The sequence below is a fragment of the Aulostomus chinensis genome, chromosome 17, assembly GCF_037954235.1.
Source record: "Aulostomus chinensis isolate RoL2024-O1b breed Wild chromosome 17, RoL_Achi_v1.0, whole genome shotgun sequence".
Classification (NCBI taxonomy): domain Eukaryota; kingdom Metazoa; phylum Chordata; class Actinopteri; order Syngnathiformes; family Aulostomidae; genus Aulostomus; species Aulostomus chinensis.
In genome coordinates, this window is record NC_141336.1 from 4,530,001 (window position 1) to 4,554,433 (window position 24,433).

Consider the following 24,433-nt stretch of genomic DNA (forward strand, 5'->3'; position numbering starts at 1 on the left):
GCATGAAATAATGATTATTAATGTACTCTTATTATAAGGTGTTACCAACTAATTTGACACATTCATTTGGAGAAAAACACAGAAATCATAGGAACAGCTTGCGAAATATGTCGCTTGTATTTAGATAAATATGAGAACATTTCTAGAAAAAGAATTTGAAGTACAAATACAGAACTTGCATTGCAAGTATCCAACTGCCCCTTAAAAAGAAATGGAGAGAATGACAATCAGTCAAACTCGATAAATGTCTTGTTATTTATTCACTGACTAATGTACTTGAGGCAGTTAGCTGATGTAGCTGACGTAAATAAAACTCCAACAATCATCTGTTACCTCTCTTGCTTGTCCCCACAGATTCTGACTGTGCAGCTCGTGCCAAGATGAGGAGTTGGTCACACTCGACGGATTCGGGGGGATTTTCCCCAGATCCAAACGGGAAACCTGCAGGAGGAAGGAAGCTGAAGATGAAATTCCCGAAGATGTGGAGAGGCAAAAAAGTTCCGTCCGGTGCGACTTCCATCACCGTAATCGATGGACATACCTCTCCAGAAGAAGAGGAGCCCCCAATTGGTCAGTTTACATAACTACACCCAATTAATCTTGGATTAAGTACTTATTTAAACTCATGGATACAATTAAGGGAGGACAACCTAGACTAATGACTGACAGGTGCCCTCAGAATATTTTAGATCAAGGCCATAAAGGAGGTGTTTTGCTTGGCTCGTCCACCATGGCCTCACTCTGAGCACAGACCCCCATGTATGGTTTAGAAGCTGTAGCTGCTTAACCAAGGTGACAGTAAACCACTGAGCACACGTTCCAAATCCCTTCATCGGTCAGTTACCTTCACCAAAGAGGTCACGTGATTGCCAGCTCCGGTTCGTTTGTCAGCAAGATAATCACGTCTTATCGGTCATGGGTGTATTTCAGAGAGATTTTGAAGGAACTTGTGTTGGTGAACCATCGGTTATGTAGCTTATGGAATTTATCCTATCATGTCAAATGACCGTGGCAGAGCGATGCTCTCTTCAAAGTTGAAAAAGTAATGGAGGAAAAAGATGGCGGATGATACAGATAAATCAGAACGTCACCTGTATGTAAGTTTAGATTCCACCAACATCATCAACTGTACTTTATTTTTCTCCCTCAGTGACGCTCACCTTTGAGGAGAACCTGGAGGGACACCACTTGTGTGAGGCGGGCAAGTTGCTAATACAGAGAGAGAATGATCTGTTTTTGGAGACAAGAGAAGAAGAGGCTCTTCATCAGTGGGAGGAGGAAGTAGACAAGCTGGCAGCAGACCGCAAAAGCCTGGAGGCTGCTGTACTGCAGGCTCTGGGAAAGTCTCTCTGCAAGGAAGAAGATAGCATCAAGACCCTAACATCTGCAGTGACGGCCATCCTCCAGGAGGAGGAGCAGGATCAGCTGTGGACACAGAAGGCTCAGACACCACCCGCCTGGAGGCCCAGCAGCTGGAGGAAAGTCCACAACTCTACGCTGTGTAGCATAGTGGAAGAGCGCATGGACAACCCCTCAACTCCCCCCGCAGTCCAGGTGGAGCAGTCATCAATCCAGGCGGACCTCTACAGCATGGGCAGGCAGCTGAAGGAGGACCTGCTGTATGTGGTGGAGGTGGTGAAGAGGTGCTACCCGTCAAAGCTGAATATCTGTCAATTTTACGCCACGTTGTACCACCAAACCTTCAGCACCAGACTCAAGAAGATTGCAGACTTTGTCCTGGACGACAAGGACTGCACCTTCCTCCTGCGCTGGGTGAACGAGTACTATCCAGAGTAAGTCGCAAACTCATGTTGTCATTGAAGCATCCACATCAGAAGCATGGTACAAAACACAATGAATGCAATACAGCAAAAGGCAAGTTTAGTCCTGCAGCTTGCTTTGAGTTATTATGACAGCCACGCCCTATTGCTCAATAAATGGCGGGTTAACCAACATTTTATTAAAATCAACGTGATGTTGCTTGTTCCTGTTTTTGAAGAAACACTCACTGAAGGAGAGGAACGGGCAGATTGAGATGCTGTGTTTGTAATCATTTTTTTTAAAACGCCTGGACGTGCTGAAGTGTAAAATTACAACGCTGAATTTTTAAACTTCTGAATTTATTTTGAAGAGAAAACCCAGACTCATGTTGCACCTTTCCACCAAGATTCTTGACAGTTAGATGAGTAGCTGATTTTTTTAACACTTTACATTTAGGAAACAATAATAATGGTTAGTTAATGCTTAATTAAACACTAGTCATACTTAGTTACTTAAAGTTAAGACATTCTTATTCAGGTCATTAAGTATTGCCCGTAATTTTGCCGTCAAATGGTTCAAAAACCTGCCAGGAGGAGGTCATAAAGCCAGTATTAACTATGAGAGCTTGACTCAGATGTGACGCGTTTCAGGATCGTTAATGTTGGAATCTCTTAATCCAGGTTCAAATCCTGCAAAAAAATTTTTGCTGCCTTTTCACGAAGCCTTGCTTTGACAGCGTATTTTTATGTTTGGAAGTTTACATGATGTTTGTCGTCGGTGTCAGGCTCCTCCAGAAGCCGCAGCTCACCGGTGAGATCGATATTCAAGCGTTGGGAAAGCTTCTGCCTGAGGAGGTATTGGAACCTTTGGAGGAGCAGTACCTCAGCAAACAACAGGTAGTCTGGTTGATCAGTCTTTAGTTGTGTTGATAGTTAAGTAGTTTATGCAAATGTTTCACCTTTTGAATACCCAGTGTTCCTTCTTACTCTTAGATACCTTCCTCCAGTCAGTACTGCATGAGGGCTCTGAAACCCACAGAGACCTGATGGCCACTAGTTAGCTTAGCACAGTGAATCATAGTGGGTGGGCTAGCACATCTCCATCAAAAGTAATAATGTAGCGCACTGAAGTGTCTTGCTGATTTTATATTAGTGTGTCCAGTTAGACTTGTCTTGCTTTTGATACGTGTTGGCGTTCATTCATGTTTTTGAATGTTGCTTGCGTATTCACTGTCTAGGAAGATTTTGTTGTTATGCTTTAGTGAAAGGAAGACACTGTCCCTTTAAGAGAGCAGCTGGTTGCAAAAGTTGGATGTGGAAGAGAGATGTGCGTGTGCTGAACCACGAGCACTTTGAATAAATTTGCAAGAACCAAAATGGACATGCAGGAATCACGAGCACTCGGCTGGTCTCTGAGGGTCTCAGCTCCCTAATGCAGCCCAGAGAAGAGGAGGGTCGCCATCTCGTCTGATTCTGGGGACGATGGCGAAGAGGAATGTGTTCGATTCATTGCTGTGTTCCTTTGAACTCAGACTCTCTTGAACATTAGTGAGCGTTATGACAACACTCTCACCCAGCTACTACTCCTGTCACCGCAAGTCGTAAAATCAAAAGAATATCAGTTTACTAGACTTTATGGGCTCTGTGCTTTACAGCCTCTAATCAGGCAAATCTAGAGTTTATTGTTAGAATGGATGATTGCTGCCCTTGAGAGTGTGTTTGAAGTGACAGCAGCGTGTCGTTGCCCATCCAGAGTGAGCTGACGGTGTGCATCGGCCAGGTCCTGCAGGAAGCGAGGAAAAGGTGGAATAACGGACAAGAGCCGGAAAGAGAGGACGGTCGCCTCGTTAGTCCAGTGGCCTTTGACGTCATTCAGGTAATACTCATCACACAGTATTTAAAGAAAAATGCCCTGAAGACTAGGTTTACATTGTCATTTTTAAGTTTACTTTTGCCATCACAAAATATTCATTGTAGGGGAATATTTCTTTGGCAGAGTTCACAAATTAAGTTCACTGAGGTCTTGGCAAACAAGATGTCAAAGTAACACCGGTTATGTACGGTCAATGTGCAGGAGACCAATCATTTGATCAAAAGCAAACTTTTAAGTTTATGCCAGCCCACAAGCTCACCCTCAGACCCCAACATGGAATGATTGACTTTCAACCAAATGTCAAAGACACTGGTAGCCAGCTGGGAGGTCGTGGACTGTTAGCCATGCTCTCTGCTCAAGGATTTACACCAGGAAATGTCAGAGGAGTGGGGCATTCCCACATGAGTGGGTCACATATTAACACAATGCCACACCAATGAGTGGAACAAACTGATTAACCAGCAAGACGGAAAAACAGGGAGGCGCTTAGAATGTTAGCAGGCATCACTCCCACAAACACAGCAGGTGTCGGGGTGCAGAAAGGATCGTTGTGGCCCAGGCCAAGGCCGAACGAGCCAACCGAGCGAAAGAGAAGATGTCTGGGATATTAGGGACCAGGGTCGCATTACACACACACACATACACACACTTACGCGCCGTCTCATAATAGAACATGCGTGTCTCAAACTGGTGGTAGGTGGTGGTTGTCCTATGAATTGGTCTTGTTAGCTTACGTTCACTTTGATTAAAACACCCCGCTTGGCTGCCACTGTGAAACTCTGTCTCTCTGAGTCTTTTTCATTTGATGTCTCAGTAAATTCTCTTACACAGGCTGTCAGTCTGTGGTTAATGAATTCCCTCCTTGTGTTTCCTCCTACATCTGTCCAGATGTAAACATGAACAAAAATTCGTTTACAATTTTCACTAGACTCTGTGGTGGTGACTGAGCCAAGGAAGGCGTCGGAGCAGACATGAATCTCAGTGCAGATTTTTGCCCTTCAGTGACATCTTGATCCGTTTCGCGGACGCCGCCGCCCCCCCCCCCCACACACACACACACACACACACTTTTTGTGTCCTAGGCATGATTGGGAATGTTCAGTGACTCACACACACACAGCAGGAAAATGTGCTGGACTGAAAAAGTCCTCAACTCCTCCTGCAGCCACACATACCAATTATTATTACACAATGTTGCTCTCTAAGCTACGGGACACACGTCGTACGCTGCTTGTGACTCACATGTAGGAAAACCAGTATTTTCTGGAAGGAAAACACAAGCTGGCTTCATAATGTGTTGAATTTCCCAATTTGTGATAACACAAATAGTCGATATCAGCAGTCTCCTCTTACAAAATAAAAACTGAGGTTATCTGGCAGACACGACAGGTCTGTGACCATGCAAACATCCAGCTGGCGTCAAAGCTGATTGGACCGCTTCTCTGGTGTGTGTCCTGGTAACCACACTGATATTTCTTTTAAGTTTACCCAACACTTCACTAACCCCCATCAAGGAGATTATGTTTTCAGTGGCGTTTGATGTTTTTGTCAGCAGGGTTATGGAATGGTCTTTTTAACTGTTGTCTTTTCTTTTTTTTTAATCAAATGAACCATCTCATGATACATTTAATAGAAAACAAATGTCACTGGATGTTTCCGTTTATTTTTCAGGAAGTATTTGCCAAAATGGATCATGCCATAGGTCTGTGCTCTTCCAAAGCACTTCTAGTGGTCCCTTAGGCCGCTGCGAGTAAGATGCAGGATTGGCCACAAGAACTATTTTCCCTCTCAATGGTCTTTTAAACAGTTGTCATTATGTGTGTTTTTAGTTTGTGAACGGTATCGTGACATCAACTGAAATGGTTTTGAGAGACCGGCGGAAAGCTCGGGACTTAACATGCGAACTGAAAGATTTATTGCAAGGGTAAGGAGACAAGTAATTTTCTTTTTCATAATAATGTTATTTAAAAGTATTTAAAAGAATTAAGTTTCAATTTTAATTGACAAAAAATACGTTGTTGAAATGAAAATCAACAGGTTTTTGTTCATCTTCTGCAGGTTCAAGTCCTTCCAGGACGACGTCATGAAGCAGAACAAACGCAACAGCGCGCCGATGATCAAGGCGAACCTCGGCTGTATCGATCAGTTCAGGTAATTTTTTTAAGTCTCCGCGATGTGACCCGAGTAGATTTATTTGTTTGTTTGTTTGTTTGTTTAAAAGAGACAATGCGCATCAATCAACATTTTTAGTGCACAACTAAAATGTAAATGCGCCAGAGTTAGCAAAAGGCTAATTTTCATCTGTGGTCCCTTGGCAGGTCAGCACATCAACACATTACAGTAATAAGAGAAAGAAAAACGCACAGAGGATAGAAAGTTAAAAAAGAAGAAGGAGGGAGAGAGAGAGAGAGAGAGAGAAAGAGATGGCAATAATAAAAAAAATAGATCAGGCCCTAAAAATAAGAAGAGCAGTACAAAGAAGTGCAGTGCCTAGGATGAAGTTGGTCAGCTGCCCAGGATTGCAGTTTTGGTCGCTCTTCGTCCATATCTTAAGTTTTGTTTTAAATGATAGCAAGTTCTTTCTCTGAGTTCAGCAGGTAGGCAGGTCCAGTAATTTGAGGCCCGTGCTGAGAAGACAGTTTGGCTGAACGTACTTCGTCTCTACTGTATAACTCAGTCTCCACTGGTGGCTGCCCGAGTTGTCCTGCCACTGCTGTTTGTCCGGAGTATAAACTCACCCAGTGGTGGAGGTGCAGGAGACAGGCAGCCAGATAACATAAAAAAAAAAAACAACTGTTCAAATTAAATAAGTTGTGCTGACAGAACAGAATGAAGTATCACAGCCGTGTGACCTCGGTTCTCTTTGCAGAGATTTCCTGCGTAAGAAGAGTCAGCTGTTCCCAGAGGATGTTCAGCAGAGCTGTTTGAGTGTTCTGGCCGACATGAGACGTTCCGCCCACATGTTCTTATTAGCCCCAGTGCACAAGATCCTCAAGGTTAGTTTGTTTTCAGCTATGCACCGATTACATCTACATTTGCCATGTAGTCAACAGGTCCCATGAAAAGACCAAAACACACAAAGAGTTTTGATGTGTCTATCAGTGTATTTCCCTCTTCCTGCTAAACCCTGAAACTGGCACAGGAAGCTGTGGAACCCCACTTGTGACCAGGTTTGCACACACAGGTGCAGCTGTAGCCGTTGACTGATTATGCCATTCATGTTCCACTGTTATAACATGGTGGAATCGATTCATGCACTGAGGGCTGTCTGCCTCTGTTTGATGGCGGCGTGCGTCCTCACAGCAGGTACCATCAAACGCAGAAACAGACAAGTCAGCAAGTCCCTTTCCAGTGGCATAGTTACACTCAAAGCCTATGGAAGTCCTTAAGCTTGGACAGCAGACAGTTTGTCTCCTCGTACGCACAGATCAGTTTCACCCGATCACCCGTCATAATGGTTCGTCCTCGAGTGTTCCACTTCCGTGCTAAAAACTGCAGAGGGACCCTTGGAAACGTTAGCTAATGCATCATTCTTAAACCACCCACAGCCACATTACCGCAAGCTGGGAACCTGGGAGTGGTTGAACAAGTCTTCATTTGAGGGGCTGCTGGTCGCCATTGAGGAGCAGATCGAGGATCTTCAGGGTTGCTCCGAGTCGTCTCACCAGGTAGACTCTTTTACTTAATCACCTTTGGAAGTTTCACATTTTCAAATCTATCACTTCTTCTGTGTGCTTTAATAGTCAGCATCTTTATCAGTTCCAGTTTCCTATTTTTGTTACTATTGTTCTTATTTTTTTGCCCTGATTTGTGACTTGTGGTCATTTCAGGGGCTGATAAGCCAGTTTCACCTGGAAGTAACAACAGAATATGTCAGGAGGCTCTTGAAGGGGGAGGTCAAGCTCAAGGGCAAGGAGCAGCAGCAGATGGCCTACACCACTGTGGTGGACAACACCGAGAGTTTGCACGCTTTATTCATCCAGCAGGTGAGATGCCAGCAAAACCTTCAGCTCTGTTTGAAGACGAGCGCTTCACATAAAAGACTTCTAGAAAAAAACATAAAAACAGCTTAAGGCAGTAAAAAAAAACATTTATATACAATTTAAAGGTTGAATACAGAATAGAATCAAGCTCAAACACACAAAGCATTGAGGGGAAAACAGTGCAGTGATGGATTTAACCCAAAGGTCTCAAATTCTATCTACAGTCCCCTGAACTGGAATGATGTGACCCACTTTTTGGTCTTAGTGAGTACTTGAGCAGCAGCGTTCCACACCTGTAAAAGCATTAATTCGATGTACTTCAGACTACATTCATCTCAGTGTGGAAGCATCCTCCCACGTTCTGGGGGCCTCGTGGACTGAAAGCAATGAACATCACGGACCGTTAAAGAAGACAGGGGAACTTCCTCTTTTAGATTTGAAACTTAGAGCAGACATTCGGTTCTGTGGATTTCATGCCAGCATTGCAACATTACAAAGATTCTCTCTAAACGTTCCCCTTGGGGCCTTAGGGAAGTCAAATTTTCCAAGTTAGAAACCATATGTTCCATGAATGTTCTGGGGAAGTAAAATGTGTCGCCTTTGAACGTTCTCACTGTTCTTTAAAGGGTGGGGGGTGTTAAGTGAAAAAGATTAAGGGAGCATTTAGTGGAACATACATAGAAAAGTTCTCTCTGCATTTCCGCACCGTGTTCCCAGAATCGTTGCACAAGTGTTAGTAATGTTACAGAAACCATCAAAAGGAAACCTACAGGGAATACACGTTTCCCTAAAATATTCCTTCCAATGTTCCCACATCCTCAACATCCACCATACAACTTAAAGAACAAGGACTGTCGGAGGATGTTCTCAGATGATGCCTCTTGCACCAACTGAGACGTCCGAATTTTTTCTTTTATCTTGGTTATTTTCCAACACCAAACCTTTGGCAAAAATACAAGTGTGACTGGGAACATCGGGTGAAAAAGCTTTAACAAGTAAAGTTAAAAGTTGTAACTTGAACTGACGCACGCGCTGGTTTTCACAGGAATCTAAAGAGGTGTGGTTGAAGGAAGTCCTGACTATGATCGCAGCAGTGCTGAAACTCCAAGATCTTCCTGCCATACAGATGGAAGTGATAACTCTGGGAACTTCTTTTCCTGACCTCAGGTAACTTTGGCACGAAATATTCCCAAGGCCAGAATTAGACTGGCAGTGGACAGAGGATTAGTTTCATTGTGTTCACGTGGAGATAAACAAACAAGAGCTGTGGAGAAATGAGTTGAAGGTTCCTGGCAGCGTATGAGGGGCTAAATGCTGAACGTCTCAAGCGCTATTCCCTGGAATTCCTGGAAACCCTGCCAGTCTCTCATTTCTATGCTTCACATGAGCCACTGTAGCATCCACTGTCAGATCTGGAACCAGCTATCCACCGTGTTCTTCATCATTTCACACATGAACTGAACAGACGTGTCTTTGGTCTCTTCTGGGGCTCATGGTCAGGGACTCCGAGGTTCTAACAGAAACAGAATGGTTCCACCGTGGTGGCTCCCGGCCTGAGAGAGCTTGCGAGGTTAAGATTTGTTTAGATGAGTAACAAAAAAGAAAAAAGAAGAAGAATTGTCAGGTTGAAACACTGTTAAGTTATGTTGTGAAGCAGAACTGGACGCCCGTCTCCCAGAGTCTGGTGTTCACTGGCTGGTGGACTGGAACAACAGTTACCACCACTGGAAACGCGAATTTGTTGAGTGATTATGGAAACGAATCTGAAATGTTTTAGACTGGCCTTGTTTCCGTGATGCCCCAAATACTTTTATCGTATTATACTGTCACGGTCACCTCCCATACAGTAAATTTAATGTTGCGTAATCTCAGAAAATACTTTCTGTAAACTGTCAGTCTGATTATTAATGGATTACCTGATTTAGGATCAATATCTACAGGAAAAAACAGCATTTCCATCTTCATTTTAAGGGATTTGGTAACAAGCTTTATACCTTTCTTCTTTCTTCTTGAAATGAGGCCACATGTTGGCCATTTTCTTACTCAGTGACGCCCTCTTGTGGCAAGTTTCCAGTTGCAACGTGCAGCTGTCAGTCACGAATGTCAGCAGAGCCCAAGAAAGGATGGGACTGAGGCCAGGAGGGCCCAGTTTAGAACCCTTTCTTGATTCCTTGATCATGATTGACACCGTCAGATAGTTCGACAGTTGTTGTTTGTTTTTTATGGTTTCTGACATTCCCCTTCCTCCGTCCACAGTGTGAAACATGTTTCAGCTTTGCTCAAGCTCAAGATGAACCTCTCAAAAGCGGACAGGAGCGCCGTCAAAGCTATCCTCTCAGACACTCTGAAAGAAATGGACAGCATCCACACCCAGCCTTTTTTCTCCAGAATCCCAATCAAATGAGGCTTTCGCTCCAGTGACATCGTCAACCAGTTCTCATCTCACTGAACAGAATAATAAATCAAAAATGGATGCGACCAAGGGGTTTTCACTGACTTAAGCTGCGAATAACAATCTTGGTGGTCCAACTGTAAAAGGAGAAGTGTTAAATTCACTGTGTATAAAAAAAAGTTCCTTTTCAGAAATAGGATGGCAAAGGTACTTTTTTTACAGGGGAAAAAAAATACAAAAAAACAACTTCAGTTTCACCTGTATTTGTTTGTTTTTCGGGTATTTGTAAGTATGTCGGCCTGGTATATTTTTTTAATGTATGGTCAGTTTTATATGTATTTTATTGGGCCTGAGCCCGAAGCAAGTCTTTGGGGCGAAGACCTGTTGTTTTACATTTATAGTTGAAAAGGGTATTGAGAATTTTTTGGGGGGATTATTTTACAATGTTCGCTTGATGTAATTTGCTGTAAAGACATGCAATGTAAAGTAAACTTTTAAAATAAAGTTGAGTAATTACCTGTAGTTGGATAATTGTGATTTTATTCTTTTTATTTATTTCGTTTACTTATTATTTTAAACATACATTTATTTTGACATCCACAGAGAATAGCCTTTATAAGAATGAGATATTTTGGAAACTGGTAAACCATTATAGTATATAGAAGCATACTGCATTCCCTTGTTTCTAAATTAATGGAATCAAGTTTTGCTTTCTGATGAAAACCTTTAATTCAGTTTTCACAAACACGTGTATATATGAATGTACTTCATTGATTCAGATCAGCGGGGTATTTTTTTTTCATGAAACATCCTATAAACTCTTCATTTTCTTTTTTCCCACTGAATGAAATTTGCCGAGAGCGAGTTTGAAAGAAAACCATGTATCCTTTGAAGGTGTTTCCCAAAGTCAAATGCAGGGATTTCTTTCTTTTCATCAGAGGAGGATTTATTCATGAATTTCACCATGGAGACCTCCTTCCACTAAAATGACTCACAAACATCGTCGGCAGCCAAACAAACAATTCCAGGAAATCAATGAGGCCCCCTGTGCTGAAATAGAGGCCTTCGACTCTGCCAGTGCAAGTTCATTATTACTCATATTACAAAGGGTGTTGCTCCAAATTACCGTCAGCGTGTAGGTTTTTCCTGACAGCGTGTCAGTGTTTGCACATTCCTGCAGGAGAAAGGATGTGCTCGGGAAGATGGAGGTCACAGGTACAAGTCTCCCTTTTGTGAAAGGAGGAAGACAAACTCATTAGAGCTGTGGATGGCCGGTCTTTCCAGGAACAGGAAACTGGTGAAATCCACACAAGGCAAAGCAAACAAACGCGGTCGCCCTGAAGACATCGTTCTGTTTCTGCTGGTGTACAAAGAAGAGGAAGACCTTCAATGACCATGAAAACCACAACAGTGATGAAATGAAGCTGAGGCCAGAACCTTCTTGCTGTGAGGTGACAGTGCTAACCACCGCACCACCGTGTATATATATATATATATATATATATATATATATATATATATATATATATATATATATATATATATATATATATATATATATATACAGTATATATATATATATATGTATATCGATTTCAAAGTCTACTAGCAGTTGCATGCTAGCTTCTAAACATTCCAGCCAAAGAAAAAGTGAAAGTACTACATCTGCTCTAGTCAGCATAAACAGGAAACCACACTAACCACCACGATAAAACCAGTAGAAAGAGAGACTATGAGAGTTTACAGGAATCCTGCATCCAGTCTGATGGAGGACAGAGCAATTTAGAGTCTGGGTAAACCTCGTCCCCTCTTCATGTCTTTGGACTCTGGGAGGAAGGGTGTTAAGACATAACCTGGACATTCCCCCCCTGCTAGCGTGCTTCAGCTGGATAGCCCCTGAAAGCCAGACTACCACATTTTTGTTCGATGCGCACATTTAAAAGACAAATGCACGATAAGGAGCCAACGACTGGAGGTGTCATGGCATAAACTGGTGTTACATCAGTTACATTATATATATATATATATAAGGCAAGGCAAGGCAAGGCAATTTTATTTGTAGAGCCCGTTTTCACCACCAGTTTGTCTCAAAGGGCTTCACATGGCATCATAACAACATCCTCTGCCCTTAGACCCTCACATCGACTGAGGAAAAACTCCATAGAAAACCTTTTAATAGGGAAAAATCTGAGAAACCTCAGGGTGAGCAACAGAGGAGGATCCCTCACCAGGAGGGACAGACGTGCAGTAGATGTTGTTACAGAGAATAAAACAGTTTACAATACAAAATGTGGGAAACACGGAAATGTTAATAACAGCTGAAGAAGGAAGCTTCTGGTAGGGGAGGCAGGGAGAGCAAGCCAGCTTGATGGAGGACTGAATGGCAGACTGGTTCATGGAAGGGGAGCGCAGGCCGGTGTAACAGTAGGGAATAAGAGGGAGGGGGGGCGATGCAGGCGGCGGTTGGGGCTCTGGTGGATCTGTGGAAACACAGATATAAGACAGAGGTCAGGGTCATTAGAGCTGATAAAGGGTAATTACAACCATGGCTGAGAACAGCTTCCACACTGATCAACAGTCAAATGGATTGCAGTCTCACTCAGCCCATACACACAAATTCCAGGGGATTAAGTCCTGATTTTTGACCTATAGCACCACCATGTGGACAAAATTTTACTGTAATTACATCCATCCGTGGAAAGGAATGACACAACACTCTGACCCCACCTCTCTTCCTCACACCACCCTTTTTGGATTTCCATCCATCCATTTTCTACCTCTTATCCTGTTAAGGGTGGTGGGGGGTGGAGCCTATCCCAGCAGCCTTCAGGTGAGAGACGGGGTTCACCCTGGACAGGTCACCAGTCCATGGCAGGGCCAACACATAGAGACAGACAACCATTGGCTCTCCCAGCCACGCCTACGGTCAATTTAGAGTCTGTATTAACCTGGACCCCTCTTGATGTCTTTGGACTGTGGAGGAAGCTGGAGTACCAGAGAGAACCCAGGCAGGAACAGGGAGAACATGCAGACTCGTTTGGTCGTCCCACAACCCTGTGGATCTCCTCATCTGTTTGTTTTTGTGACAGTAAATCCATTTCACATCTCTTCTTCCTTCCTGCGGCTGCTGCGTTTGCACCCAACAAACCCTAAACTGAGCCAAATCATTTTCGTGCTTGTCAAACAATTCATTTCCCCTCCTTTTCTACATGGAAGCTTCTGCTTTCACTATGTTTCTACACTCGTTTATAATTCAGATGTTCCTTTAGTTTGATACGTATTTCCATCATCACAAGAACATCTCAGTCGATTTCAAAGTCTACTAGCAGTTGCATGCTTGCTTCTAAACATTCCAGCCAAAGAAAAAGTGAAAGTACTACATCTGCTCTAGTCAGCATAAACAGGAAACCACACTAACCACCACGATAAAACCAGTAGAAAGAGAGAATATGAGAGTTTACAGGAATCCTGCGTCCAGTCTGATGGAGGACAGAGCAATTTAGAGTCTGGGTAAACCTCGTCCCCTCTTCATGTCTTTGGACTCTGGGAGGAAGGGTGTGAAGACATAACCTGGACATTCCCCCCCTGCTAGTGTGCTTCAGCTGGATAGCCCCTGAAAGCCAGACTACCACATTTTTGTTCGATGCGCACATTTAAAAGACAAATGCACGATAAGGAGCCAACGACTGGAGGTGTCATGGCATAAACTGGTGTTACATCAGCCTGCCCTGTTCATCTAGAATTTCAAGAGAATGAGAAATTAGATGCTTACTATCATGAAATATCGGAATATCAATCCATGATTATCACCGGGGGGTGGAGCCTATCCCAGCAGCCTTCAGGTGAGAGGCGGGGTTCACCCTGGATGGGTCGCCAGTCCATGGCAGGGCCAACACATATAGACAGACAACCATTGGCTCTCCCAGCCACACCTCCGGTCAATTTAGAGTCTGGATTAACCTGGTCCCCTCTTGATGTCTTTGGACTGTGGGAGGAAGCTGGAGTACCAGAGAGAACCCACGCAGGAACAGGGAGAACATGGAGACTCACACAGAAAGACCCCGTGCTCCAGCCGGGGCTCGAACCTGGAACCTACTTGCTGTGAGGCCACAGTGCTGACTCCTTTTAACTACATCCTTTTCCTGCAGACCTACTGACCCTCCCATCAGCTCCAGCTTTAGTGCTGCTTAACAGATGCAGCCAGAAGTAGACTAACAAATGTTACTTCTGCCATTGCACTCAACACTGTGACCTTTACCTTCCAAGGACAGGCTGTGGAGTTGTGGCTGTTGTGGTGTTCTCCACCCGTCTGGTGGTGCCACTCAGACAACACCCTCCTTTTAATCACACGGAAGTTTCAAAATCATTCCAACATGAAAGTGCTCACGGAGAAAGAAGAAACTATGTTCCAGAAAGTTATTTTGTTAATTTTGTACAATAAAAAAGTCAGTTGGACATAATTCCATAAAAACAGAATATGAAAAGCATTTTGAATTAACTTCTACAATTTTATAAATACAGGAGATCTCACAAAAGTAAATAAATAACACAAAATGCCATAAATGGTAGAAGTGCATCTTGGTCACAGTCACTTTCACAATAATCAGGTCTTCCTTGAGTCCAAGTGGACGTTGAAGCCATATTACGATCACAATAACGAGCTGGACGAATATTCGGACCAAAAACGTAATTAAGGCACAAAAGACAAAAAATAATTTTTAAGTTAACTGTTTCAGTTGGCAAACACCTCAAAACCATAGACATCTCCCCCCTCCGCCGTCAACAACTTCATTATTTAGAAGCATAAAAACAACAAATGTAACGTAAAATATTGTGTGCTTTTTTTTCAGGACGTTTTGTTGGTTTTACAGCAACAAAATAAACAAAACCTTGCATATCTTTGCATGTTCACAATTCCCTCCCATGTTTTACGTAATTTCATGAAAGTAAACAGGATTTAACTTGAATCCAGGAATGACACTTGACATTATGACATGAATTCATCGATTGAATTCATGTAAACTGAGCAGCATAACCCTCTTCACTGTTCTGTCAAAGGCAAGGCAAGGCAAGGCAATTTTATTTGTAGAGCCCGTTTTCACCACCAGTTTGTCTCAAAGGGCTTCACATGGCATCATAACAACATCCTCTGCCCTCAGAGCCTCACATCGACTGAGGAGAAACTCCATAGAAAACCTTTTAATAGGGAAAAATGGGAGAAACCTCAGGGTGAGCAACAGAGGAGGGATCCCTCACCAGGAGGGACAGACGTGCAGTAAATGTTGCTACAGACAAGAAAACAGTTTACAATACAAAATGTGGGAAACATTGAAATGTTAATAACAACTGAAGAAGGAAGCTTCTGGTAGGGGAGGCAGGGAGAGCAAGCCAGCTTGATGGGGGACTGGATGGTAGACTGGTTCATGGGAGGGGAGCGCAGGCCAGTGTAACAGTAGGGAATAAGGGGGGGGGGGGCGGGCGATGCAGGCGGCGGTTGGGGCTCTGGTGGATCTGTGGAAACACAGATATAAGACAGAGGTCAGGGTCATTAGAGCTGATAAAGGGTAATTACAACCATGGCTGAGAACAGCTTCCACACTGATCAACAGTCAAATGGATTGCAGTCTCACTCAGCCCATACACACAAATTCCAGGGGATTAAGTCCTGATTTTTGACCTATAGCACCACCATGTGGACAAAATTTTACTGTAATTACATCCATCCGTGGAAAGGAATGACACAACACTCTGACCCCACCTCTCTTCCTCACACCACCCTTTTTGGATTTCCATCCATCCATTTTCTACCTCTTATCCTGTTAAGGGTGGTGGGGGGTGGAGCCTATCCCAGCAGCCTTCAGGTGAGAGACGGGGTTCACCCTGGACAGGTCACCAGTCCATGGCAGGGCCAACACATAGAGACAGACAACCATTGGCTCTCCCAGCCACGCCTACGGTCAATTTAGAGTCTGGATTAACCTGGTCCCTCTTGATGTCTTTGGACTGTGGAGGAAGCTGGAGTACCAGAGAGAACCCAGGCAGGAACAGGGAGAACATGCAGACTCGTTTGGTCGTCCCACAACCCTGTGGATCTCCTCATCTGTTTGTTTTTGTGACAGTAAATCCATTTCACATCTCTTATTCCTTCCTGCGGCTGCTGCGTTTGCACCCAACAAACCCTAAACTGAGCCAAATCATTTTCGTGCTTGTCAAACAATTCATTTCCCCTCCTTTTCTACATGGAAGCTTCTGCTTTCACTACGTTTCTACACTCGTTTATAATTCAGATGTTCCTTTAGTTTGATACGTATTTCCATCATCACAAGAACATCTCAGTCGATTTCAAAGTCTACGAGCAATTGCATGCTTGCTTCTAAACATTCCAGCCAAAGAAAAAGTGAAAGTACTAAATCTGCTCTAGTCAGCATAAACAGGAAACCATACTAACCACCACGATAAAACCAGTAGAAAGAGAGAATATGAGAGTTTACAGGAATCCTGCGTCCAGTCTGACGGAGGACAGAGCAATGCAATGGTTTGCTGCAGATATCAACCCAGGGCGCTTTGTTCCCTGCAGATAATCTCCCAGCATTCCTCTGCCTGCATGTGTTTTACGCTCATCTTGTTGTGTGTGTGTGTGTGTGTGTGTGTGTGGGGGGGGGGGGGGGGGGGGGGGGCTCGGTTATCTTGAGATCCCAGCAACCACACACGACCAAAAAAAAACAAAAAATGCTGTGATAATTTTATGATTTCAGCTGAAATAAAACAACACTGTAAATTGTAAGTGTTGAGGGGGGGGGGGGGGTTCTTCACACTGTTTTGCTCCTCAGTAACGGTAACACACCCAAACGGCGTTCACCTGATCACCAACGCCAGTCAAATTCACCTGAGTGATTTGCTGCTGTCGAGAAGCAGCTCAGCCTTCACCCATCGTAAAAAAACAGCTGCACCAGGTTGCACTGCTGGGTCTGGGTTGGTGGTCCAGGGCCTCCTTCACATGCCTCTTAGAAAGCCCCATCCATCGCAGCAGAGAAAGCAGGAGCTCCAGGTCCTCTCTGCAGGAAGAAACACCAGAGGGGTTAGGATGCGCTTCCTTTAACTCCGGCTTGTAGGAGGTCCAACAGGAGGAGCAGAGGTGCTTCAGGTATAAGAGATTACAGCTAAAACCTTCGACTGCAGTACCTAAATGCCTTTTAAAATCACATGCAGGAGGGAGGAGCGAGATCCACTCATGAAATACGGCATGGACCAGTGTGGAGAACTCTGTGTCCCCCCCAGTTTTTGACACTTTGGTGATTCCTGCACTTCAGCAAAGACTTAGTGTAAAGTTCCATTAATTCTTTACCGCTGTTGGATTTTCTTTGCATAGGTTTTATTTTTGCGACTCAAGCACAGAAAAGTGGGAGACATTTTAAAATGAAAAGATTTTCTTTCAACAGACAAGCACACTCCATTGGTGCATTAGTACATTTGTCAGTTATCAGACAGAAGCACTCTGTTGGAAGTAAAGACTACGACTCTTGATTGTGCCTCTTAGCAGGATATCTCACAAACTAATGGACAGATTTTTATTAAATTTGATTAAAAGATAGATAATATTAGAGGGAACAAGTGCTTATGTTTGGAGGTGATGGATCCAAGTGTGGATCCTGGACCCTGGATCCTGGATCCTGGATACTGACAACTGTTCCAGATCATTGGCAGAGTAAAGATATCGGCTGTATTTTTGTGGATGTATCATAGATTAATCTCAATAAATCCTTCAACTCCATGAGAAATGGAACTTAGAACATGTTAGCTTCCCTGTGTCATCTTGATCACGTTCTAATGTGCCTTTGATCCAGACAAACTATTTTTGATGAACTGTATCTCATTAAAACCTGAGAATATTTGAATGACATTTCTATTTGAGGACAGCACGTTGGTGCAGTGGTCAGCGCTGTCGCCTCACAACGAGAGGGTTCCTGCTTCGAGCCCCAGCTGGAGCACGGGGTCTTTCTGTGTGGAGTCTCCATGTTCTCCCTGTTCCTGTGTGGGTTCTCTCTGGTACTCCAGCTTCCCCCACAGTCCAAAGACATCAAGAGGGGACCAGGTTAATCCAGACTCTAAATTGACTGTAGGCGTGGCTGGGAGAGCCAGTGGTTGTTTGTCTCTATGTGTTGGCCCTGCCATCGACTGGTGACCCGTCCAGGGTGAACCCCGCCTCTCACCTGAAGGCTGCTGGGATAGGCTCCACCCCCCCCCCCCCCCGCGACCCTTAACAGGATAAGCAGTAGAAAATGGATGGATTCTATTTTAATTCAAGGGGGTGATATGGCTCCCAGGGTCATGCTCTTCATTAATTTTTTTCCAAGTAGAAGAAATACATGGACAGACTTGAAGAGGGATCCACTCTCTAATTACTACATCGACTCCCCTTCCCATCTAACAACTGCAATCATGCATAAAACACCGATATCAAAAGGAAACTCATACTTAGAGTATTTTTGATAAGAATACTCTGAGTATTTCCTTTGTCTACCACCACTAAATTTCAGCTGGATATGACTAATATGGAAGTGATCAACCGATTCAAGCTAATAGTTTCAGTTCTCTTCCTCACGCCGCTGGTGTCGGAGGGATTTACCTCTTTGTGGCCCAACGCTGCAACATAAACGCAACTTCAAGCTCAACTGTCTCTGGGTTCTTGCACTCCAACAACTCTGAGACTTGGAGCAGCATGATGTGACACTCTTCCACGCCAGGAGCCTGAAACAACCACCGCAACGTAGATGTGATTTCATCCAGCTGCTACTTTTACTCATAGTGTTGCGAGAGCAAAGTCCTTCCAGTGATGGTGCCGAACTCACCAGGTCTGACATGGCCTGGTGAAGCAGTTCAGCATCTTCACCCACTCTGATACCAATACGAGGACTCCAGCATGCCTGTAGATGGCGCCGCTTGCTTTTGACGAGGTGCTTGAGGTAAAGCTGCGTGATGAGCTTATAGGCCTCGGTCACCACTCTCTGATCAAAGAAGCATAGGCATATGACTTGATGCAGCCGTAACATTACCTGACATAAGCTACGTTTGCTCATGGAGGTCAATTCCTTACCTTCTGAACTTCCAAACAAAAGCACTTTTCTGGGAAAAACGTCTTCAGTGCATTAATGAAGACAAACCTCTTGTCATTTGATTTGAAGTAGGCCTTCAGGTTTTTCTGGGGGACAGAAAGTGAGATTTTATACATGGAAATACACTTAAGCACCACAATCCCTGTAGTTTTTTTTTTTTTCAGAAGGCTGAGCTGCTACCTCAGTAGAGTCCGAGATACGTTTTAGCAGAGTCTTCAAGGTAACATTCTCCATGTTTACAAGTACTGCCACAATCTCCTGGACGAGGGGTGCGTTGATGCCTCCAGCCCTGGTCTGGACGTGCTGCCTGGTGGGAGAAGAACACAAAGACTTTCATCATTTATCATCAAACCAAAGAAATCAAGTTGCTTCAATTTGGAACTCTGCACAGAAGTTACAGAACCTTCACGTGTGTTTATTCAAGAGAAATCTGAAGTCACATGGGAAACTGGATTCTCATTTTTAAACCTGTACAAAGATGTCAATGTAACATTTCACGGAGCCCGAACTCTTTCCTAGCCTTCATCTCACTTATTATTATTATTTGTTATTATTATTACTTGTTATTTCATCGTATAATTGCTCATAACTTCATTACACAAGGTCATTCCCTCCTCCAACATGTCCTCAGGCGTCGACAAAAAAATATGTCCATAGAGAAAAGGAGGAAACGTAGAAACACTGCATTTTGTAATTCTGTACTGGCTTCATGAAGGGTTACCGCCCATCGTCTGGCACACGCGTCTGTCTAGAGGCACAAAGCTTGACCCAAGCCTGTCAGCGCTCACTTCTGCGGGTCAACTACTTCTGTCCTGTGTGAACCGATGAGGGTTTAAGGGCTGAAAACGTTGCTTTGCCTCGCTCCCATAAAGTTTATTGCAAGTTTTTAGGACATTGTATGCATGCTGCAATACTTTCAAGACGATTTTTTTGTTTTTTATTTGCGTGAAAACAAAGGTGATGCAACACTCACCTCAGTTCTGTGCACGTTTTCAAAGTCTTGAGGAAGTGGATGGTCTGCAGTTGAGCCAGTTCTGCTGGTTCTTTAAGAATCCTCGCCTGCTCAGTGTGGTAACTAAAAGGGAACGTTAGCACATGAATTCTAAACAAAGCAAAGACTTACATCATTACTATTTGAGTTTGCTTCTTGTCATGTAAACAAAATAAATCGACACGGTTAAATCCTTGGGTTTTGTTTTTGTAGTCATGTTTTTTTCAGGAAAAATAAACCAGAACTCACCTCTCCACAAACAAGCGCAGTTCTTGGAAGCAAACCTCCCGCACGCGGTCAGACAGTTTTGCGCTGATTTGTTGCGCGTTTTTGGAATTTGCGTCAATGCACTTAAAGAGAGAAGCAATAAGTGCTTTGTCTGTTAATTGAGATATATCATTGTAAGGAACATTATCTGTAACACTAAGAAGTAGAGGTGGACATCAGCATTTTAAAGTCCCGAGTAGAAAAAGACTGCACGAATGAATAGACATCAACCAGAATCCTTTCCTGACTGCGTCTTACAATACCGAGTAAAATAATCGGTGGAAATACCTGAATAATGTCCACAGCCAGTCCCGTAAATGCTTCCTCACTGTCACAACTACTCTGGGTTTGTTCCATTTCCAGGATTTTTTCCAGACACTTTCTTACTTCTTTCTGTGGTCAAAAAAGCAACATATAGAGTATGAACAAGCAAACAAGGCTTTCCAAACTAGCTTGACTATCTGTGCATGATGTAAGGTTAATTTTATAAGAATGAACGACAGACACATTTATATCCAGTTTCTTCACGCGTCTGTTCTAATGACATGTCAGGTGTAAACAGGTTGTTAGCAGATAGCGTGTCCCTCACAAGCACTGTTTTACGTGCATATGTTGTGTGCTACTGCGCTGGGCAAACGTAAGGCCAGCTGCAAAGAACATGCTTCTACCAAAGGGTGGGGTTTATATTCTTACCTGCACATTTTTAAGCAGGTTGTCCTTTGCTTTCACTGTCCACTCTATGACAAGCAGGAGGTCGACATCTTTTGCAATGTCCACTGCAAGGTCCGGATCAGCCAGCATGTCCTGACTGGGAGTCAAACAACACACAGCGATCACATGACCTCTTCGGCAGAGTATTCAGTGCTGGCTCGCGTGTGAATGATCAGCTGGCAGTAGATGTTTGACTCAAATTTGACCCCGTTCATATCCTTCAGGTATTAGTACACAAGGTCAAAACAAGTGCAACAGATGAAAATGGAGGCTGGACAGTAAATACCTCAGATAGTCATGAAGGACCCACTTCATCACGATGAAGGAACTCCTGACAGAGTTGATCTCCTGGAGGACATCGTCCAGGTGATCAAACACCCGGCGATGGTAGCTGTCCAGCAGATGCCCCATCAACTTTTTCAACCTGAAGAAGGGACTCAGCTTCATCAGCTCATCGTGAACAGTTTTCTGGACATCCGACAGGTAGGTGCTGAGGTCTAGTTCTGCACTTGGCTTCGGCAGCTTCTGGTTCACAGATTTATGAATGAGACTGAGGATCTGCTGCTCCAGGTTCCGCTTCCTTGAACCAGGCTGCGTTTCACCACAAGATCCGTCCTTTAACGTGTCATATGGTACAGACATGGCATCAGCGAGGGCCTTCAGAAACTCTTCTTCCTGGAGAAGCTCATCTTGTTGCGGACGCTCCTCAGTTGGCAAGCGCCGTTCCTTGTTGGAGTCAAAGGGTCTCTGCATCTGCTGGTTACATCCTATGAAAGAGTTGGGAGTACCACAATTAACATATCGTCGTAACGAGGATGTAATAACCACACAAGAAATGGTGTGGAATTCTTGAATTAGTCTCTCTCTACGTCACAAATATATTCAAAAGAAATGCATGCTAGCCGTTCTGGCATCATGAGGATTAGAAGCTCAGTCACTACTGAATCTGTTTGAAGGAGCAAGTTGATGGATTTACTGATCCTTCTGAAGGCTGCAGTTTGTGGTGCTGTTCTGGGTTTTACTGATAGATGGATCAAATATTCTGTCCATGATATTCATATCAATTAAGGTGACAAACTATTAGAACTGGCTCCCAGCGTGGACCCGGAGTCTCCTTGCCCATGTGCAAAACTAATTCCACAATTTTTCATCATGGCCACATAAAACACTTGGCAGATGTTTGCTCCGCCCCCTCCGCTCCTCTGGGGAGAACCACATGCTTCCTCTGCCTCATGGAGTCGCTGGCCACATCTTTTTACCTGACATTAGGGGTTTTCACCCAAGGGGGACACCAGCATTGGCACTCAGGCCAGAGGCATCATCGGTGAACAGATCAGCCTGTTGTAACATCATAACTGGCTACACTACTCAGGTGTGACCTTTGATTTTCTATTTTTTCCTGTGGACAGATGTGTTCACAACAACGTGTCACAGCTGGTTGAGATACAGAGATGAAACTCTGCAGATGTGTAGCTGAAATTATTTAAGATGGGGATGATTACTGAAGAAACGACTACCGGATCATTGAGCTCTGAGCTGCCAGGCACGATTTCGCCCTCAGTCACATCGGAGCAGAAGTACACATCTAACAACTGGGCAGGCAGGAAGACAAACAAATCTGGAGCAATGAAAGTTGCAAACACAGATCTGAATCGGGCAATCATTAACCCGCGATCAGATTTCCTAAACAAACAGGTGTTCACCATGCGGGTAGTTGTGCTGCTGGGAATCCCCGTGGTGTCTGACAATGACTGCAGCAGGTCTAAGGCCTTGAACAGTCTGGTGTCCTCCTCAGCAGAGACATGTACAAGCATGCATTTAACCTCTAACAATCACTACCATAACATAAAGACAGTTCACACCCTGCTTCTGACCTGTTCCACCTTCTGCCCTCTGGAAGGCGTTACAGAAGTATTAAAACAAGGACAAATAGATACAAGAACAGCTTCTTTCCAAAAGCCATCACCACCCTTAACTCACATAAGCAGTAAATTCAACCGACTCACTGTCTGTGCAAATTCCCCACCACATTAAACCGACTCTCTCTCTGTGCAATGTCCCTCTGTATGTAGAATACACTGTGAAATACATACCGTACCTCATTATCATGTCATATATGCATATATGTGTACTGTACATACCTTATATATATATATTTTTTTAATCTTCTATATTTTTAATATTGTAAATTATTTATTTCCTTATTTTTTAATTTATTCTCTCATTCTTTTCCTTTTATTCTTGCACTGAAAATGGTTCTGGCTCTAATCTCATTATACTTGTATAATGACAATAAAAGGCATTCAATTCATTCAATTCAATTCAATAAGAAAAACAGTGTTTCCATGAATATTTCATTTGATTTCTTTCACTCTTACCTTGTGACATGTCAAAGTTGTTATTCTCCATTAAACACATCCGGCTCTCAGTCGTCCTTCCACTTGGTTTTGGTCGACTCTTCATCTTCTGGAGCAACCTGTCAACAAATCCAATCATCATGCTGAAGTCACTCTGGAGCGCTGTACGCCACAGGCAGGGGAGGTGGTGATGTGTGAGCCAGCAACACTGGGATGGCTTATAAAGACAAATAAAGGGGTTTTCCCATCACATCATCCTTTCAGTTTCCTCTCAGTCTTGCTGAGGTAAGACTTGATTTCATCACAACAAAAACACTCCAACATACCGTTTGTCATCACAGAATAATTCCTTCTTTTACTACTCATGATAAGAATACAAATCGTTGGATTAGAGTGTCCAGACAGCAAACAGTGTCACAAAAAGCATCGGAAGGAGCTGGGAGTCATTTTTCTGAGCCATTTATGAAGTGTAAAGTAGTTGTTTGGTTTTTTTTACATTTACAGTGTCGGGAAAACAGAGAAACATCTTTTGGGAAATATCCCCATTTGCCATCCTTCCTCGAGCCAGACTCATTTGAGCAGGAGACCCAGAGAAACCTGCTGACTGACAGCTCGTTAGCGTAGCACAGTGAATGGTAGTGGAAGTGTTAGCATGCATCAGTCAAAGGCCATCCGACACATTTTTCTCTAAAACAGAGTTTGCTTGTACAAAGACAATTAAGGTTGTTCATCACATTCACCACTGGAATAAACACTGCAAGATAACAGCATGAAAAATTAATCACAATTCTGACCGCTCTCAGCTTCCTCACTCCTTGTTTAGAAAAATGAGTAAAATGACCAAACTAATGCGGAAATTGAAAGCTAATAATGTGTCTGTATTTCCTCATTTCCCTGTGACTTCTACTTTAAACACGGCCCTAAATGGCGTTTGTTCTTACTGTAAATATTTTGTAATTACTGTCCAAAACTTTACTACTCTGACT

At 43.6% G+C, this 24,433-nt stretch overlaps 2 protein-coding genes across 4 annotated transcripts in view; one reads left to right on the forward strand and one right to left on the reverse strand.

The window, feature by feature from the left end:
* The window catches only part of LOC147246071 (tumor necrosis factor alpha-induced protein 2-like), an 11,241-nt gene extending 718 nt beyond the window's left edge, over positions 1-10,523 (forward strand). For both annotated transcript variants that reach the window (XM_086183318.1, XM_086183317.1), the window contains exons 2-12: positions 355-570; positions 1,151-1,793; positions 2,546-2,657; positions 3,514-3,636; positions 5,463-5,557; positions 5,692-5,784; positions 6,503-6,629; positions 7,182-7,301; positions 7,464-7,619; positions 8,662-8,783; positions 9,873-10,523. In XM_086183318.1, the coding sequence (XP_086039444.1) occupies positions 381-570; positions 1,151-1,793; positions 2,546-2,657; positions 3,514-3,636; positions 5,463-5,557; positions 5,692-5,784; positions 6,503-6,629; positions 7,182-7,301; positions 7,464-7,619; positions 8,662-8,783; positions 9,873-10,020 (1,929 nt within the window). In that variant the 5' untranslated portion in view covers positions 355-380 and the 3' untranslated portion in view covers positions 10,021-10,523. The remainder of the gene's footprint in view (positions 1-354; positions 571-1,150; positions 1,794-2,545; positions 2,658-3,513; positions 3,637-5,462; positions 5,558-5,691; positions 5,785-6,502; positions 6,630-7,181; positions 7,302-7,463; positions 7,620-8,661; positions 8,784-9,872) is intronic.
* Positions 10,524-14,423: 3,900 nt separating this feature from the next.
* On the reverse strand, positions 14,424-23,612 carry LOC147246072 (exocyst complex component 3). 2 transcript variants are annotated; one of them, XM_086182812.1, is made up of 12 exons: positions 23,469-23,612; positions 21,377-21,857; positions 21,073-21,187; positions 20,668-20,772; positions 20,362-20,462; positions 20,095-20,196; positions 19,302-19,428; positions 19,103-19,207; positions 18,858-19,013; positions 18,635-18,756; positions 16,895-17,063; positions 14,424-15,519 (listed from the first exon to the last, which is right to left on the reverse strand). In XM_086182812.1, exons 1-11 carry the CDS (start codon positions 23,587-23,589, stop codon positions 16,925-16,927), a joined length of 1,674 nt encoding a protein of 557 aa, XP_086038938.1. In that variant the 5' UTR covers positions 23,590-23,612; the 3' UTR covers positions 14,424-15,519; positions 16,895-16,924. The 2 variants fall into 2 exon arrangements, with proteins under 2 accessions (XP_086038938.1, XP_086038939.1); XM_086182813.1 differs by lacking the exon at positions 23,469-23,612 and adding an exon at positions 22,608-22,664.
* Between the last annotated feature and the right edge of the window lie 821 nt (positions 23,613-24,433).